Source organism: Amblyomma maculatum, chromosome 2 (genome assembly GCF_055883805.1).
Source record: "Amblyomma maculatum isolate TAMU_Amacu chromosome 2, ASM5588380v1, whole genome shotgun sequence".
Lineage (NCBI taxonomy): Eukaryota > Metazoa > Arthropoda > Arachnida > Ixodida > Ixodidae > Amblyomma > Amblyomma maculatum.
In genome coordinates, this window is record NC_139345.1 from 157,896,828 (window position 1) to 157,917,258 (window position 20,431).

Consider the following 20,431-nt stretch of genomic DNA (forward strand, 5'->3'; position numbering starts at 1 on the left):
GTAAGCGACCATCGGTTATCCTCTCGTCGCCCTACATGTACTGCCCATGCCCATTTCTCTTCTTGATTTCCACTAGAATGTGGGTAACTTGAGTTATATCTCTGACCCACTCTACATGCTTCCTATCTCTTAATGTTACCCCTACCATTTTGTGTTCCATAGCCCTTTGGGTTGTCCTCAACTTAAGTACAACTCTCTTGGTTAGCCTCCCCCACGTTCCTCTTTAAAAAAAAAATAAATAAATAAACCCTGCAAGTTTAGCCATAGAAAACTTGCCGATTCAGGTCATAAAATAATATATTTTAAAATTCAGGAGAGCTACGTGAAAGTCATAGGAACCGCCCCCCCCCCCCCCCCCCCCCCTTTTTCTCATTGTGAAATTTGGCCCAAAGGAAGAAAAGTTGCGATGACCATACCGTGAAAACGTTTGGCAACATTTAGGAGGTAGGAGAAGAGTTTTCCTTCAACACTCTCACGTTCGATACGCGGGGGTGTACCTGGACTGTATTATGAACCGCGCCATAGGCTGCTTCAGGTGAGAAGCAGCGGTCGCACAAAAAAGCAGCTCACCTTGGGCCTTTGCATGCTTACTTCAGCCTGAGTTCTCAAAAGTGATGTGCCAATAGCGCATTTTCGAAATCGAATCGAATAAGGATAGGCTACGTTCCATGCCCATTGGAATACGACTCGAATTTTACTGCAATTGTTAAAACGTGCGATATTCGAAAATAGGTAAGTGTAACTGCCGTAGCTACGACCTCTGGAATTAAAGCAGTAGCGATCGAAAAAGCAACAATCATCGCCACTAGGAGTGTGAATTCAGGCATCTTAACCACGTGATCATCGCGTCATACGTATAAGAAAGTGCCTCTTGTTGCCGCTAGCAACATCGAACAAACTAATAACAAAGCCCAGCTCATGAGACGGACGAAAGGTGAAGTCATTGTCTCTGATATCGGGCATCAAGGGTGGGTGTGCTAAACTAGCTGCCCCCCGTCGCGCCACTCAATCTCAAAGGCATTTACGTAAACATGAGTGATCGAGACCACCATGCAAACGAACGGTGTGGCGGCGCTGAACACCCCCTGCCGCAAAGACAGATTGTAGCGGCGTACTGTGCTGCGTAACAGTAGTCCACGTTTCTTGAAGTACCCGTAGAAAAAAAATTACGTGTTGCAAGAGTACCACCACATGAATGGCAATTTTTAGAACACTGTTAGGAAAATAGGGAACAAATTAGATTCGCTCCCTAGTTCCACGGCGCGTTCAGAATTTTGCTTTGGCTCTTGCAGACTCACCACTCCTATATTTGGTAACAATTATGTTTTCGGCCTCTTTATGCTGTTCTACTTACGACACTGATACACTCCACTGCAAAGAAGAAAAAAACGACTCAACCGAACAGCCAGGCTTTGTCTTAACCAACGTCTAACTGCTCATAGGCATTAAAAGGTACCCGGCGTTGGTTCAGAGAGCGTTTCTGTTTCGACCTGCGCTATTTCTTTCTGCGGGAGGGAATTTCATTGTCCAGCCAGCGACCGGCTGCAGATCGATCATCTCTAACTGCATCGCTTTCTCGGCGTTGTAGTTGGCACCCGACGAGAAAAACGACCAACCGGCATTGAAAAGAAACTACGTTTCTATGCCTGCGTGCTTGTTCTCCCTTGTTCGAAGCTGGGACCACCGCTAAAGATGTGTCGGGGACAGGTAATTTCATTTGAACCGTGGCGAAAGAAATATGTATACACGCGCCATCGACAGGGCTCCACTGCACTGCGGGTGGCGGGCGGGCGTCTAATTAACGATCCGATTCGCAGCCACTGTTGCTTCGTGGCGCCATTCGCTTTCGCGATTCATTCTCTTGGCGCCCCGGTGAAACCGAGGGCTCTTTGTGGTTACGCATTGATCCCCGATGCGTTGTTTCAGGCTGTAGCGGTAATGGCGTAAGCGTGCGCAAAACGTGATGTTTAGTTTTTTTAACGCCCTCTTGTTCTGAGGAGCCCGTAAGGCTCAGTTGTTCTTTCACGCCGGATGCCGTGTTCTTAGTTTTCTTTCACTTTGCCAGCTCAATCTGTTTCGCCCCACCTTCCTTTTGCGTTTGGGATGCCATTCATTGGCGTTTGCACGTTTATGAGTTAGGGCAGCCGGATATTACGTACCAGTTCTGTAGCTCGTGGAGAAGATGTTGCCCTATTTTTATGTTAAGAAAGCAATTTTCCGCAGTTTTGGCCAGACTGTTCACTCAGTGAGACCCTAAATTACCCATCATGCGTTAAGAGCCAGCAGACATTTAAAGGTGAGGACCAGAATTCTGCTAGAGCCACGGAGACTTAACGTTCAGGGTCGTGGTAACAACCACTGCACGCGGTCGAATAATTATTGGTGCGGTCTGAGTACTTTTGAAGTTTTTATTGTTGCAAGCCGCATACATTTTCGAGCGAGATATGTAGTCAACTGGACATCGCAGAAGTAAACCTCGTCATGTTTGTCACCACTGAGAGAGAATGCAATATAGTGCATGCACGGATCATAGAACCCTTATTGTGGCATTACGGCGGCGGAGCTAGAAATCTTTTTTTTTTTTTTTGTCCTGGTTTCAGACTTTATTTCTTTCTTTATTTATTTTTTCTTTCTACAACGAAAGTGATTTTTGTTCCCTTACGTGTCTTGACGGCGTCTTAATCAGCTATGCCCCTTAGGACGTTGATAACATTGAAAAAGTTTTTATACCTCGGTATCGCTACGAACCTTACGAAAGGGAAAGCAGATCCAGACAAAAATCCATAGTATATATAGGAAGTCCCGACATTTATGTCGACACTAGAACGTACTGTTGCTCTCTGCGAGCTACTGACGACGTGTTGTCGAAACACGTACTCGGCGGGTGTGCCAGCAACTAGCTGACTGGATTGCAGCTCCTTTTCGACTTTTGTTTCCTAAACTGATCTCCGCATTCCGCCATAAGTCTGATTTGAGATAATTTGCCAGTCGCTCCCCTAGTTACCTCCCGGGCTCATTATCATAATTATATTAGCACGTAAAGTCAGTTCTATTGTGGGTAGACCGTCTTCATTTCTTAATTCCGTGCTGATTTCTTACACGGTCTGAAATTTAAAGCGTTTTCCTGTATTGCCATAATCGCGAGGGTTCGAAGAGAAGCATATCTCTAGAAATGTGAACTGCAACGCACGCATTGCGAAAATGAAAGGGAAAACTGTGTCTCGACGTACTGAATCCGCCATGCTGCAAGAGGCGATAGTCTAAATCTCCAGGTACTGTACCCGGGGGGAAGAGCACCTGCATCACTGGCTGGGGCGGCGGAAAAGCGGTGTGCAGCATGTGCGTCGACCGAGCTCCAACGCTGCGGCGCCGCGGCCCAGTTGGGAAACATGTGGCAACAGCCGGTATCCGTGTTAAGGGCCGCTGTCCTCGGCAGAAACACCTGAACGAATCGCTTCTTGACGAGCCCTGCGCAGCCCGCTCCGCCATGCACGCCGCTTACAGCCTGCAGACAGCGCGCCCGCACGCACACACGTGTTCACGCCAGTCCCGCCGCGACCAGAATGCCGGGAAAGGAGAAAACGAGAAAGGGAGACTGTGGCAGACTTCTTCGCTCCTTCTAGCCTTTGTACAAGCGCCTTCTTTCTCCAGTCGCAGCTTCTCTCGCTTCCTCAAGTACGAGAGAGGGTAAAGGAGGAATTGCGTCTCCTCCGCTACACGCCGGTCCTTTGGATAAAAACAAAAGTTGTGGGGAGCCCGAAAGAACAAAAAAGATAAAGGCGCGGCGGGGGAAAGTCTTGCCTTTGTAGGCCCATCTCCACTTGCACTTTCAGTGGCTTTCTCCGCCTTTCAACCCCCTCGCGTCGCGTCTCACCCCTGGAGCGTCCGTTTGAGCATCGCCGCATGCTTGCCCGCATTGTCGTTCAACAGCCATGACGTCATGCTGTTTGTGTCACGTGACAGCAGCTTTTTTTTTCTACTTTTTCTTTTGTTCTAACCCCGACCTCCGGCAGCGGCGCATATCTTGAGCGTCTTGAGCGGCTGGCCCGAGGCGCCTTCCTCCCTTCCTCAGAATGAGCGATTGAGAAAGAGAGCGACAGCGCGTGGAAAGAGAGAAAAGAGCGCCCAAACCGGAGGGGGTTGGGCTCGGCTTCGGACTTCTCGCCGCGTTGCTGCTGGCGCGGCTTCAACCGTCTCTTCGTGGACGTCGGAGACGCCAACGGCGTCCGTCCGCCGCGCGCGTTGTGGCGTTGTTTCGTGGCCGGCACAGGGGTCGCCGCAGCAGCAGCAGACGTCTCGCCGGGCGTCGTCTGCTCGGAGCAGACGGTCGCGTCCCGCTAGCCACGTTTGAACCACGTTGCTTCCAGCTACCATCTACGCGGCGCCTCAGTGTTCTCCACTTCATCCTTTTTCGCTGCGGTTGTGGATGCGTCGTGATCGTCCGTCAACGTCGTTTCCGCATCTGTCCGGAGTGTGTGTGGTGCTCGAGTCGCCGTTCGTGATGTGCTGTGCGTGCTAGATTTCCGAGAGCGGCGCGTGGGCTTTTATCCTTTCCTCGTAGCGTTCGGGCGTGTGCGTGTTCTCGCGTGCTGTTTCGTGTGTGTTGCCGTGCTGGTTCGGCGGCGTCGTCGCGTCTTTTCGTGCAACAAGGCGACGAAGAAGCAGCTCGGCGGTCGTCATGCTGCCTCCCCGCAGGCTCTCGACCTCCTCCCTACCCCCTCCGGGCCGTTCGCCGAGCGCCGACAGTGCCGGAGCCGAATTCGGAAGACGTGAGTCACTTTTGTGGTCCCCGCACTAGTGCTTGCCCACCGTTTCTGTCGGGATTTACTGCATGTTTCAAGTTCGGAAAATTTGAAAGCAAAGGAGAAGCTATCAAGAAGTAAACCTATAGCCACCGTAGCTTATAACACAACCTTCCCCCCCCCCCCCCCCTCTCATACTCCGTTTGTCCTTCCTGTAATATATGAACTGCATCGTTGTGTCATCTAACGAGGCTGTTTTGACGCTGCTTGTGGTGTGATGCCTCTCCTAATTAGTGCCGCCAGCCGTTCCTAATTAACGAAAGCAAGCGGCTCGTCATCAGGGACACTGCTGTTTGTCCAAATGACAGCCAAGAATGCCGGGAGAGGTCGCTGCCTTCGTTCGGGGAAGGCACTTTCCTTTTTTTTTTTTTTTTTTTTTTCGCGTTCTCATTACGGCTCTGAATGCATCGTAACGGGACGGATATGTACGAAAAATTTTCGCTGCTATTCATTCCTTCGCTTGGAACTTTGACGCAAGGATACACAGCAAAAAAGAGCAAAACGCAAAACACACCGCGGTGACGTTCAATCATGACACAATTTAAAACGTCCCGTAAAGAAGCGAAAAAATAAATAAATAAAGGTTACGGAGTGCACTCAGGACAACCTAGCCTAAGTGCTGGGAATGCAAAATCCTGAGATGGATTAAGAGGAAACTCGCGGCCGGGACAATGGACAAGGGCAAAATGCACGAAGCCCATTGAGGACCACGCATTTCTGTCGCGTTGATATGGATGGTGATATGCACAGACTCTTTCTATTGCCCTTGAAGGGTGGCTGTTCCTGGCCCTACTGGGCTGGGACGGTAGGTCAACGCCGCTTGCGGCGGCGGCTAATCAGCCACCGAATTACCACTTAGGTGGTGGACGACGGCTGTTGCGGTGCGTGTCTTTCTCTCTCCCGTCTTCTTTTTCTTTCTTCTCTACTTTCTCTCTTCTGTCTGCACGAGGCAGCGGAGGTGGCTCAGCCCCAGAGCCAGTAGCAGGCCCGTGCATTTTCTTTTCCTTCTTCCTACAGCCACAACAACAACAACCCTATCGAAAGGATTCATTGCGTGCATTGGGAATGCATGACACCACTGGAATAGAGCGCAAAATACGAATGACTAATTGATGATCCTTTATGCATTACAGTGAAAAGTTGCCTCAGTCAGTCGTAGCGTCCTGCATTTCCGTATTGCAGGAATGACAGTGATGAAACCTCGCTCGGCAGCTTGTTAAGCGAAAAAATTGGATTTAACCAGATGCCAGTCGACTGAGTGCTGATACGTGGGATCAGACGCAATCAAGCGCATAAAATACTTATGCGCGTACGTCAAGCTGCACCATATATTATTTGAAGCATGGTGGCGGCCAGGTTAGCTGCCCCGTAACTTTTATAAAGGATTTCATATTTACATGCCACGAGCACAGGAAGAAAAATTAGTCTTATTTGATTTAGTTTACAGGCGGTTAACGTCCGTCAGCGACTGAGGCTATGAGGGACGCCGTAACTGAGTACTCCTGAGTAATTTCGGTCACCTGGGGTTGGTGTACTGACATCGCACAGATTACTGAGGTATTCTCCATCTACCCTTATCCCTAACTGCTCCCATTCCAAGTCTCTGAATACTTCCTCTAAGCAAGCCGTGAATAGTACTGGGGAGATCGTGTCTCCTTGCCTAACACCTTTCTTTATGGAAATTTTGTTACTTTCTTTATGCAGAACTATGGTTGCTGTGCGGCCACTATATATATCTTCCAGCACTTACATGTACGGTTCGTCTACCCCCTGATTTCGCAATGCCTGCATCACCGCCTAGGTTTCTACTGAGTCAAACACGTTTTCGTAATCAATGAATGATATGTATAAGGGCTGGTTATATTCCGAGCATTTTTCTATCACCTGGTTGACGGTATGGATATGATCGATAGTAGAGTATCGTTTCCGAAACCCTGCTTGATTGCAGTCTAAGGTTGTCCTGATTCTATTAGCAATTATCTTAGTAAATACCTTATACGTAACAGACAGTAAGCTGATTGGTCTGTAATTTTTAAGGTCCTTAGAGTCCCCTTTCTTGTGAATGAGGATAATGTTTGCATTCTTCCATTACCGTCGATGACACCAGGCACTGCGTATACAGAGTGGCCAGTTTTTCTAGCACGATATCCCCCTGTCCTTCAGCAAATCTGTAGTTATCTGATCCTCTCCAGCTGCTTTCCCCATTTTCATAGTTTCTATTGCTTTCTTAACCTCGCCCTTCGTCACTGGTGAAACGTCTAACTGTTCTTCCCTACCGCCAATCTCATTGCGGTCATGACTACTTTGGCCACTGTAGAGATCAGTATAGACCTCCTCAGCTACTTTTACTATCTGCGATTTGCTGATGACATTGGCTTGCTAAGTAACTCAGGAGATGAATTGCGAAGAATGATTGGCGACCTAGACTGGAAAAGTAGAAAGGTAGGCTTTAAAATGAATATGCAGAAGACTAAGGTAATGTTCAACAGCCTCGGGAAGGAACAGCAGTTTACTATTGGTAGCGAAGCATTGGAAGTAGGTAAATATGTCTCCTTAGGACAGGTAGTAACCGCAGATCCGGACCATGAAAAGGAAATAACAAGAAGAATAAGATTAGGATGGAGCGCATTTGTCAAGCACTCGCAGATTACGAGCTAGCAGCTTACCGGTATCGCTCAAGAGGAAAGTATACAACAGTTGCATCTTACCTGTACTCTCCTATTAGGCTGAAGCGTGGAGGCTAACCAAGAGGGTTCTACTTAAGTTGAGGACAACCCAGAGGGCTATGGAATTAAAAATGGTAGGGGTAACAATAAGAGATAGGAAGCGTGCACAGTTGGTCAGAGAAATAACGGAAGTTACTGATGATTCTAGTGGAAATCAAGGAAAAGAAATGAGCATGGGCAGGACGTGTAGTGCGAAGAGAGGATAACCGATGGTCGCTTAGGGTAACAAATTGCATTCCAAGGGAAGGAAAGCGTAGCAGGGGGCGGCAGAAAATTAGATTGGTGGATGAGGTTTAGAAGTTCGTAGGGGTGAAGTAGATGCAGCTAGCACAAAACCGGGTTAATTGGAGAGATATGGGAGAGCTAAGCCATCGCCCTGCAGTGGGTATAGTCAGGCTGATGATGATGATGATGATAATGATGATGACATCGCACTGTATATACTGGCGCCTTGCTTTTCACCTCCATCAAAAAGCGGCCACTGCTTACGGGATTTGATCTCGCTTTCTTGGGTTCAGTAGTCGAGTGCCGTAAAATATACACTGAACCATCGCTGCCGTTTTTAAGGCGAAAGCGTTTGTAAGCCCACGGAAGTAAATCTCGTACGCGAGAGTTGTGTGTGAGATCTGTCATATTTTGCGAGCTCCCGCGAGATTAGTGCTTGTCTAGCGTTCCTGCTATCTGCAATCCCACATTTGAACTCGCGACAAGGAATGCCACTCTACAGGAACGACGGTGTACTCCAAACTCACACTTGCCGGAGAAAGTGTGAGAGATGCTGCGCCTTTCCTGTAAACCAATTATAATTATATGTTGAACCGCAACGAACGGTGCTAGGAGGCGAACGAGAGGAAGGATAGGCTTTCGCCATTCTCTTCCCAAGAGACCCTCTAAATTTTTTTCTGTGTTCCTTTAGTTACACTGTCGGCTTCCGCCCGGTCACGCTATAACATTTTATAAAATGACGTCATCACAAAAATAAATATCCTAGTCTCTACCGGAAATTGAACCTCCATGCCTCAGCCTCAGATCCCAAGTCGAGCTCTTAATAATAAACTACGTACTACATCAGCTATGTCACGCCCGATTTTGTCAAAAGTATATCCTGCTTGTCAACCGTGAGTAGTGATAGTAGCGATAGCAATTACGCGGCAATTAGTGATAAAGATGACAGTAGCGATGATAATGACGGTGCATTTAGTTTATAATGAGAACAAACGTGACGCACCAGCAGCGCTCAGTGCATTTCTGCAGTGTAGATTCAGCAGTGCTTTCAGAATTTTTTTATTCACTACTCATTATTGTGAATTACTCGCTTCATGGACATCTATTTCTCGGGTATTCAAATTTCCATATTCAGTAAGTACAAATAGAGTCTCTTGTATATACCGCAATGGCTATCTATAGAACATTTGGACGTGACTGTCCCGGGTGACTGCGGGCTATTTTTGCGGGGCCATTTTTTTTTCGGACGCCATCGCCAAATACCGCTGCTATAGGGCATGTAAAGTTTTCACCGTAACAAAAAAATCTAGCCAAATAAAAACGTTAGCAAGGGAGAGTATTAATGGAGCCCTCGGCTCTTGTTATGAGCAAACTGACATCGTGTGCCTTGGGTTATCGCCATATTTGCGAGTGCCGCCAGCATGCTATATGTGTGTGGGGTATCAGGAAAGCGAAAAAGAACAATATGGGGACACTTAATCTCCGCCTTCAAATAAATATAGGACGAAATAGCGGTAATGGCGCTCGTCTGCGGCTCCCTTTTCGGTAATCCTCGTTCGCACACATGCACTGTGCCATTCGCCTAATGATTAATCTTTTAATTTTGAAACGGAAGCTTCACTACGCCTTATATCAGGCAGGGTCAACCTGTCAGACCGATTGACCTTCAACGAGCAAAGGTCACAGTATGGCACCATGGTACCAACAATGTTCTCCTGCCTCTTTATCTTTAACCTGGCCTTCGGCGGCAGATACAGCATCACGTGTTGTCTCCTTTAGTTTACGCCGCCCTCGCCTCCACAGTCTCGGCATTTAATCGCCGCAGAAGCACACGTCTAAAACAAGGTTTCACCAGAGAAAAAACACTCTTTCACTTCGTCTAACTAGGTTTAACAGGGTTAAACTTCAGCCGCACTTTTTTATTTGCCGTTTTTATTTTGCATATACGTACTCATCTGCATATATGTACTTGTGAACTGCAGCATTGTTAAAAAAGGAAAAGCCCGACATGGGTATTGAATGCCCGCTTTAACCATGAAAACCCGAACGTGCCAACATGACCTATAGGTTTAGGGTGTCTCGTGATCCGCGCATTCCGGTGGGTTCTATTCGCACCTCCCTCGAGCCACCCGAGTTGGCAGTTGCTTACTGCTAACTCGATGTCATCTGGTCCCGTAACATCACACAGCCTACTGATCAATAAGCGTCCGGACCCATCAAGCAGCACCGTCCAGAGTTATGCGACAATGCTAACGCCAGCGGATCCTCCGGAGAAGCGGGCGTTTAACACTGTATTGCTCTAAAATATCGGAAGAGGCGGAGTAGAGTAAAGAAATTCGGGGCGGCGTTTAATTAACTGACACGGCCGAATATGCCATAGTATGCACATTGCGGCTTGAGCGGTTCATGTTGCTGGATGCGATCGGTGTATCTTTATCAGAGCTACTGGCTACGTGTTGTCGATCTATGCGATCTAATTGTTCGCCCACAGGAAAATAAAACGAAAACGCGCACATTATAACGCAAAGTCCAAACGGCGAGCGTTTCTTAAACGCGGCGCACGCGTCCGCTCGGAGTGCTTGACCCGCACATGCGCAGAAGCCTTGTCACAGCTTTGTCCATTCCGGCTTTCCTGCTCCCTAGAAAACCGCCGTGGGGTCTGCATACGACTATTTTGGGTGTTGGATGCGTGCTTGGTCCCTGACACAATGACTGTGTTCTAATCTAGTTAACAGCACGTTTATGCATGTTTGTATATCTCCTTCCTTTATATATGCGTGCTCACAGCGGCCTACAGCACACCATGTGTACTATTAATTACCGTAGGATTCACGTCTTGTTATCATTTCTTCTTTTATCGCTATACGCCTAGATTCATCCCGCCGATAGACGGGATATCGCGACGTGCCGCTTCAGGGCCCGCATTCTGAGTTTGCGTCGTTATCAAAGTGTCGATATCTCACGTGACCTTGAGTCATCTTATTGGTGGAAACGCCGGAACATGATGTCGCCACCTCTTCCGGTTCCGTAGTGACAACACCCAGTTTCGGCGTTTCCACCAATCAGATGACTCGAGGTCACATGAGACAGCGACACTTCGATAACGACGCAAACTCGGAATACGGGCCCTAATGTCCACGCATTAAAATAGTTCACGATATAAATCGGGCTGCCATTCTACGAATGTCATCAGGAGCGGATTTGTGGGCCGCTCTTTTGAGGGTTTGGTTGGAGTTGGTGACCACCACTGTCATCGCATACTCTCGAGCGTAGTCATTCGTGCCCGTATGCGCCATTCTAGTACTGATCTGACCATTTATTTTCTCCTCTCCCTGGGTTCTGGCCATTCGTCGTTGCCCGTGATGTTCCGGTTGCATGTGGCGAGAGGTGAGGGCCTATTCGTGGGCTCGTTGTCAGTTCCTTGCGAATGTCTACCGGACAAGTTCCAGGTTGTTGCGGCAAATGCCGAATGAGGCGTCCAGTTTGTGAGGATACGCGTGCTTGCTTTTAGGTGCAAGTCGCAAAGCTAGCAGTCTATCGATGGCTTTTTACAGCTCTAAATAAGGGAAGATTCAACGAAGGATATTTAGGTAACGACTGGAGTAGCCACGGCTTTACGATCTGAATTGGGAGCAGTTTTCTTCTTCAATGCAATGCTGAAGCACGCGGAGATGGATTGCTGGGATAGTGTTGCTGCTTCAACGGGCATCAGTGCATCATTTTGCGGTTTCATCTACTTTTTTTTTTTAACCCCGCTTCTTGCGTTTCTCTGAAAACCAGCCATCTGTGTTGCGATCTCTTAGCACACTACGAGCTTTTCCACAGTGCTCGCATCACTGCGACAAGGAGCAGCGTTTCTTCTTTCGAGGTCGCTGACCCGGTTGTGACTGCATATTCTGCTCTGGACGGAAAGAAAAGTCAATTCCCTGTTACTAACTTACCTCACTGCATTAATGCATGAACGCTGTTTAAAGTTTTTGTCTGAAGAAATCACTAGGAACAATACTGGGAAGGTAGTGAGTAAACATATCCACTTGTTTTGTTACGTCACTTGCAATTAAGGCACCAGGGATGACGTAGCGGCGAAAGCATTTATTTAGCAACTGCATTCATTTCCTAACTGTGTCATGCCTTCCGGCATTTTATGCGCAGAACAAGGCAACTGGATACACGAGAACTCTCAATCACAGAGAGGAAAGGGGACACTTAAGTCCCACCTTTAAGGATATGAGGGAGCACAGTTAACTGCTCCCTTCTGCCGTTATCCTTTGCGGATCCTCGTCCTCGTACAGCCACTTTGCCGCTCGCTCAATAGCTAACTATTTAATTTGAGCCTTTTGACTGGTTAGCGTGCAGTCATAAACTACCGCGTTATGTGAAATACCTGAGAAGACCTTAGCCCCGACTTGATATAAAGCTCGTTTTAACCAAGCGGTATACCAACGTTCTTGTTTGTCCTATGACTCTCGTCTCTGACTCGAGTCGCGAGTGCCGTCCCAGCGGGTACGATTGCCGCCTCAAATGAGCTACTCGAATGTGTATATCCTGCACGTTTGCGGTCTCGTGACGTCATACAATTCGCTGACCAATCAGCATCCGGCCATGTTATCTGTTCAACACCCAACGCTCTCTGTTCAACGCTCAAGAGGAAAGTATACAACAATTTCATCTTACCGGTATTCACCAATGGGGCTGAAATATGGAGGCTAACGAAACGGGTTCTACCTAAGTTGAAGACAACGCAGAGGGCTATGGAACGAAAAATGGTAGGTGTAACGTTAGCAGATAGGAAACATGCAGAGTGGGTCAGAGAAATAACTCAAGTTAACGACATTCTAGTGGAAATTAAGAAGAAATGGGCATGGCAGTACATGTTATGAGAAGAGATGACAACCGATGGTCGCTTAGAGTACAAACTGGATTCCCAGGGAAGGAAAGCGTAGCAGGGGGCGGCAGAAAGTTAGGTGGACGGATGAGGCTAAGTAAGAAGTTCGCAGGGGTCAAGTGGATGCAGCTAGCAGCCTAGCACAGGACCGGGTTAATTGGAGGAATATGGGAGAGGCCTTCGCCCTGCAGTGGGTATAGTCAGGCTGATGGTGATGGTGATGATATCTGTAAGCTACCACCTGGCAGAGGCTTGCTGAAGATTATTTGGCTCACAAATCCGGCAACTCCAAGGCTGAGCCGGATCTTCAGTGAGCAGCGGCATTGCCGCTATCGCATTAAATATCTACGGCTGCCAGAGTGAGTCATTCAGGATCAATGTTGCCCAGTATACGAGTGACAGGGGGAAGCCCTTATTCTGGCGCGGGGAGCTCTGACTTTGTAAAATACACTGCGCGATTTCTAGTCGTTACAGGGGCAAGCGTGGCGATGGGCGCTGGAAATTTATGGCGGCAATTTAAAATTAACACTCGCGAGAGCGCCGCATTCCTGCTCCCTAATGGCTGAAGGGGCAGGCTGAAATATGTTCTGTCGAAGCCAAGGAGATTCTTAAGTGCCCGTGGTTAACGCAAGTGCGCGCGATCGAGTCATGCGCTTCGAACGGCGCATTTATCGCCCCGTAAGGTTACGTTGCCAAATTGATGTGCAAGCGGATGGCTCACATTAGAAATGAATCATTGTAAACGTTCTTTATTATACCTGTATGTCCTCCAGCTGCGTATTTCCCAAGGTGTGAGTGCGAGCTGACGTTATAAGTGTTTGCAGTGGAAACATTTCGACGACGTCAGATAACAACAGAGCCGCTGTCCCGTTTTGACCTATATTCGAGGTAGAAAGACTCGTTGAAACCTTTCGCAAGAAGATACGTTTGCACGCTCACAGCTCGATAGGAAGGCCGTCGACGAAGATAAGAGAGAAATCGGTTGTGGACTGACCATTCAGATGCACGGTAATCTCACTTCTCCAGATCACCTACCGAATGATCTGTAATGAGTGCGAATTATGCTCGAGCTAAGAAAAGTATTTACACTGCTTTAGACAGAAGCCCAAACACAGAATTACTGGGGCCAGAGGGCACCTGTATTCAGAACCGTTTTCTATAACGCAAAGCCCCCGTCCTTTTATTATTTTTATATTTTTGGCAACCGCCTGCGCGAAAAGTGTCCAGTCAAATAGCGGCCGTCCACACGATAAACCAAAGACGCTATATTCCTAGGTATTCATGGCCCAGTCGTTGTTCATCTGGCGCAGAAGTAAGTTTGTGAACTCTCCCTAGAATTTGATAGTATATAAGTTTTCAAGCAGAGGTATGTGTTTGCATCGTCATGATGGCGTTCCCTGTATGTATACAATTGCGCGGCACCCATCGGGTGGTCGTCGTTTTCAAAGGCTAATAAACGATTGTAAGCTTCTGTTTTTCGGGATTGTCCAATTAAAATGACACTGAAGAATGCCTAAAGGTAGTCTGTCTTGATAGGTTACCGAGTGTCATCGGCACGTTGCCGCGAGAGACCCTCGTCGCCGAAAATGGAGCTTCTGTAGGCTAGAAAACGTCAAGAAACTAGACCCAGTTGTCGCCATCACCGGCACAATATGCAGGAGCGAGCTAGTACGTCGGCGCAGTTTTTTGGCGCGAATGCATAAGACTAGGTTATGCCGCCATCCACTGCCCAACTGTGACCGGGCAGTTCTTTTCAATGTATACATGAAGATCTTGAATTCAGTGGCTATACGGCACTAAAATTTCTTAATACAGTTTTCTTAACATGAAAGGTGTCTTTTGGTTTTGGAAAAGCTCCACATCAGCCATAAAGAAGCATATGTAGTCGATTTTCATTGAAAACTAAAATTGCAGAGGCAGTTGCCCTCAATGTCGTGTAAATTTATCCCAGAAATTTATGCAAAATGTCGTTCACTAAAATCAAGAACGAATGCCGAACTGAGAGATTTTTTTGCCTAAGTAGACCTCTCGGGCGTCGAGTTCCCGCACTCATGGAAGCACTGCGACCGCACCGTAAATTCCAGAGATAAGGCTGGCTCCATGCTCCAGGTGTCGCTACGAGTTGACATGGTCTGGCCTATCATTCTTCCACTGAGCACTGGTCATTCTCATGGTAGGCGGAAAGATTATGCGAGAGTTTCTGCCAGTCGTGAACAGCCGACACAGCTTTGCGGCTTCGACCTGTGCATAGTTGGCTGAGATCCGGTGTTGCAAAGCAGTGTACGATTTTTTTTTTTTTTTTTTTTTTTTTTTTTTTTTTTTTTTTTTTGCGCGCGCGCTTGTGTAGAAGGTCGTGCACTCTGCCAGCGCCCTCGCCGCTTGCGCAACGCTCCGTGTGCAGCTTCTTTTACATCCTTGCGCCCCAACATCCAAGAAGAGTTACCCAGAATGCTTTTAGCTGTGGCTTCCATCATCTTTGACAGCTTCGAAGGGCCTCATACTGGGATTGATGGCGCCGTATGGGCGTATCTCATGCCCGAGACAAGGGCATATGGGTCGTCCTTCAAGGGTGCGGTCCCTTTTGAACCTTGTATACCTTGGCCAGTATTGGTTTAAAAAAAGCAGGCTGCTGCATGGGTTTCCCACATAAACTTTTCTTTTCGAGGTGGAGGCGACCTTCTCCTGTAAAATCCGCTCCTGGCTCAATAAAAACATATCTTCGGCATTAAAAATGACGCACGTGCCTCTGTGCGTAATGCTTTTGCGAAGCTTAGGTTGCATTTCTGACAGAACTTTAGGTATGCCCTTGCAGTAAGGGCTACCTAGACGTCGCCATATAGGTTGCTGGAGTTTCACTTATCCCTCGCGCCAGCGCTATAGGGAACCGAAGCTCTTATGCAGTGAACCCTGTCCCCAATGCCCTGTCGGACGACGGAGATAATCACGTTGTCCAACTTGCCGGATCATGGTAACAACTTGACCCTTTGGCCCATGAACGCATCTATTGAAGAAACAGGCTGCTTTCTCTCCACTCCTAGTTTTTCAGTGTGTTTTCGGTCGCGAGCAGCTATTCTAATTTTGAACCTTTAGTTATGGATCTAGCTGTCAGCAGTACGACGCGGCTGTCAGGGTATAAGGCTGCCACCAAGGAGGTTATATATTTATAATCTCCTTGGCTGCCACGCAGGGGCCTCCCGCCGCACGCAAAAGGTGAAGTGAATTTGGTCTGGAGCGCCTTCGGGAGAATATTGAATTTCCTTCAACAACGACTTCGCCGCGTCAAAAGAAAAAAAAAATAAAATAATGCGTCAGATTTAGCTTAGTTGGCATGTCGCATGCCAAATGATCAGTGTCGGGTTCAACTCGACTTAAGTTTCATGGTTAGGTTTCTGCAAAAGATACCTAAAAAACCATCATCACCATGAGCTCGACTGTACCTACTGCGGGGCGAAGGCCAGCATCCACTTGACCCCTGCTCGAACTTCTTAACCTCATCCGCCCACCTAACTTTCTGTTGCCGCCTTTCCCTCCATTGGAATCCGATTTGTTACCATTAACAACCATCAGTTATCATCTCTTCGCACTACATGTCCTGCCCATGCCCATTTCTTCTTCTTGATTTCCACTAGAGTGTCATAACTCTTATAGTTATTTTTCTGACCGACTATGGACCTTAGCGATAGCGCATTTTAAATTTTAGGAGGAACTTAACAAATATATAAGACAAAAATGCGATATCGATGTGTTGTGGATCTAATCGGCTAGGAAGGATCGTGTATGAAAACGACGAGATATAATGCACATAATGACGGACGGACGGACGGACGGACGGGACGGACGGACGGACGGACGGACGGGACGGACGGACGGACGGACGGACGGACGGACGGACGGACGGACGGACGGACGGATGGATGGATGGATGGATGGATGGATGGATGGATGGATGGATGGATGGATGGATGGATGGATATATATCCATCCATGGTAGCTATCATGCTCATGGTAGCTATCATGGTAGGGTCTTCTGAGCAGCGTCACCTGGCGAAAGATAGCGGAAGTGCTGTGAAAATATATCAGAGCGCATTTAAAGCCTGCCGTTGCCGTTTCTCCTGTGTTCGGGGGCGTCTCTTAACATAGATAAATCAAAGGGGTTCTGGCTAGGTCTCTGGGGTACAAAGCCTAAATTGTTTGCCGGCATCAGCCGGGACTCCGAAAACTTACAGTATTTGGTGGTTCCCTTTTTATCAATATCGCAATAGTGGGCCTCACTGGGATTCTAAGATCTCATCAGTTAGGAGAAAACCCAGGCATGAATGTTTAGGGAGCTGTCTTTATTTGCAAGAGCACAAGTTTGCAATGTCTTCCTGATTTCTAAGCTTATCTATGTATTGCAGAGGTTGCATTGTGCAAGAAACAAGGTACAGTCTATGCATAGAAGTTTTGCTACTTTTGCGTGGCGCTCTCAATGGGAGCCTATGCGTCGAGATAATTTGTTTCTCTATCTGGAGGCTGGTGGAGCTGGTCTTCAGCCCTTGTTCATTCATCAGATTGTTTCAAGGTTTTTCTTTCTTAAAGAAACAAGCCATCCCTTCCTCCTAGCTGCGTTTAATAGACGATTAAGTGCCTATTTGCCTAGTTTGTTTGCGCCCACAGGTCATAGGAGTGAGGATCCTTTGCAGGTTTTTTTTAAGGAAGTTGCCGAAACATTCCATTTCCTCACTGTACGATTTTCCTTGGAATACCTATACAGTCTATCCAGAAGAGAGATGACAAAAGTTCTTGTTGAGGCATTGTTTCCTGTACCGATGTATTGATAGCCTTACCTCCCGTTTCTAGACAATAGTGTATTAAAGCGGGTTCAACGAATATATTGGTACTTAGCTGTATTCGCTGTTCGTGATGAGGATGAAGAAGTGCAACAGGCTCCGAGAAGACGACGACGCTGAGTGTTGTGAAGTCGGTGCCCTCATCAACGTTAGTTGTGCGTACAGCTTTGGGACTGTAAATCTTTCACGTAACAATATATACAATCAGCCGCAAAGACTTTCTTTTTTAAACTCCACACATCAACCTTACCTGTCAAAACGGGGCTTCGTGGAAAAGGGACTTTTGTCCCATGATCAGTAGACTGTCGCCTGTGTCAGCAGCCAGAAACTATAGATCACTGCTTTGTGTATTGCCGGGATGCAGTGTTTTTTGGGACATTTTTCAACGGACTCTCAAAAAGGACATTGATATTACGCCCTACACTATAAGGTTCTTGCCTACAAAAGAAGCCTCTGAGGCGCCATGTGACCTTCTTGTGCTCATGGGACTTTTTAGCCTGTGGAATAGCCGCATGACCGATCGCCACACAGAGCCACCACGTTCATCGAAGTCTCTCTTCGGAGAACAATGTGCTATGGTGCGGGGGGTATATTCTGCGCAGGATCGACCTCCTGCCTGGTTACATTTACTTGATGCATGTATATGTGTCCCGGAATTTCGATGTGTGGTCAAAGGGAGAGCTCGATTCTTGTGTAACTATGTATTGACAGGTTGCGGGATGCGACCTGTTAAATTGCTCGAAATACTTCCATGCAATGAAGAAAAAAATTCTTCAGTGGCGTAATGGATTGATACTAAAACCTGAGCGCTGAGCGAATAAAACATATGTTCGAATCCTGTAAGTGCACCTTTTTTTCTGATTTTTTTTTTAATCTCAACGTTAAAACATGGTACCGAGAGCTTTTCTGGGGAGCATGTTCCCTTGTAGGTTATATTATGGGATGTTTTTAATTAATAATATCCGCAAAACCAGCCGTGAATAGAGCTATGAGGGACGGCGTGACAACGGTAGCACTGTTCAAATACCTTCTCCCTAACCATTTCCTGCTTTCAGTGAGTTTATGTTACCTTTAGGTTGCGTTCAGAGACACCTCTCAGTAACAATCGCCGTTTAACTCGCTTAGAGGCAACCAGTGAGGAGAAATAATTTGCGGGGCCCTACCGTCGAGGGAACGGAATTACGCGCGTGGGAGTGGCACTCAAACACGCCGGGTGGTCGTTGGCGGCGCGTATTGACACACACCAGGATGTTGTAAATTAAAATCAAGAAACAAGATTCGAACACGCTTTAGGGCTGAGATTAGTGGTGTTAATCTATTGTATACCGCAGAAGCGACGTGAATTGCGGGCTTTAAATGCGCTCTTATTCGTTTTGATACAACGTACTAAAAATGGCGCTGCGGACGCAAGTGGCATGATCAGCGGGTTACTGCAAGGAATTTTAATCCAGCAAACTATTTTATTGCGTATGCATTTTAGTTTATGTATTGCATTGTATACTCAACAAAACATATGGCTTTATTGACTTGCTTTTTGTTGCGTTCTATTTTTGTTTTTATTTATTTACGCATCCAGTTCCGTTGCTGGAGTTTTCGGGGAATGGCAGTATAGCAGTTGCCGCGGCCGGCAATACTGTTCTTCTTTTTTTAGATTATTTAAAAAAATAATAAACTATTACCACTACCACGGCGGCGACGACGGAATGCACTCTTGCAACTGCCAATGGAGCGGATCAGTTCACTTATAATTTGATATCGAAACGCAGTTATATTTATTGGCTTTTCGGCTGCATGGAATCCGATAAAAAAAGCTGAAATCAATCAGCGAGTACTGCAAGTCCGGATGTCCGATGATACTGACGAAAAAGCGTATTTGCGGGCAATTCCAGCGCGCCGATCAGGCTGCGTTATTTATGATCCAGGACGCGCCTTTCAAATCATGAAAAATCCCGAAATGTCCGGTTCCTCAAAAGTTTCTCATATCATCTATTTGTATGGCTCGTTTCCTATGCAACGTACCCGGGAACTACCACTCCAACATTTACCAACCGCAGTGGAGCATTCTGTTTACCTTGAAAATGCCGAAAAATAGGCATCTTTCATATACGGCTTCGCTCTACGTGGGAATCAAATCTGCAAGAAGCAGATGTTTTATGGCCTCCCCATAGGAGTGGCTGGAGTCGGCAGTGGTGTTGTACACGGTTGCCCGTAGCGGCCCCAAGCAGCTGCTCTTGCCCTCGATAAGCTATACGCTTGATCTATCATCTCTCGAATTACATCGTTTCGGCAGCGGCATTCAGTAGAGGCGCTGGTTTCAGCCGAGGACTAGTGCCATCAAATACGGCAGTTTCTTTAAGAAGTACACCGAGACGCACTGCTACAGCAGCGCTGTTTGTTTCCGAAGGAACCGTCTGAAAATAGAAAAGCTTCATTCTGGAGTCGAACACTCCCTCCTTTCGAGCATAGGAGAAGAGCTCGTTGTTGGAGCTTTCCTTCTTCTCTTAAATAAGAGTAATTACTGGACGCGTTCGTAGAGACCAGAAATTTGATACACCGGGGGTTCTATGCTTGCTATTCCTCGTAAGCCCTTCGCAATACTGCTAATGCATTCACCCGAGCCAGCACTGCAGTAGGAAGATGGAGTGATTAACTGGGCTTCCAGAAATATATTTGCCCGTGCTGCTGACGTGCCCCATACTCTTACCGCTTCCGATGCTATTATTAGTATTTGCGTGGGAGCTCGTGGTGTAAGCCGAACAGTCTTCGATCACCCTGAGTCTCGGCAATGTGAGCTTTCTCAGCAGTTGTCTAATGCTATTATTAGTATTTGCGTGGGAGCTCGTGGTGTAAGCCGAACAGTCTTCGATCACCCTGAGTCTCGGCAATGTGAGCTTTCTCAGCAGTTGTCTAGTGAACGCGGAAGCCTCATAATAATGTGATGGAACGATTAACGTTACTTATTTT

General features: G+C 47.3%; 1 protein-coding gene across 6 annotated transcripts in view; it reads left to right on the forward strand.

The window, feature by feature from the left end:
- LOC146200263 (coiled-coil domain-containing protein AGAP005037) overlaps nucleotides 1-20,431 on the forward strand; it is a 344,563-nt gene that overhangs the window by 82,833 nt on the left and 241,299 nt on the right. The window contains exon 1 of one of the 6 annotated variants that reach the window (XM_084595460.1): nucleotides 4,177-4,769. The exons of the other annotated variants lie outside the window; for them this stretch is intronic. Within the exon in view, the coding sequence (XP_084451586.1) occupies nucleotides 4,679-4,769 (91 nt within the window). The 5' untranslated portion in view covers nucleotides 4,177-4,678. Of the gene's footprint in view, nucleotides 1-4,176; nucleotides 4,770-20,431 lie in introns of those variants that run through there. 6 annotated transcript variants of the gene reach the window in all.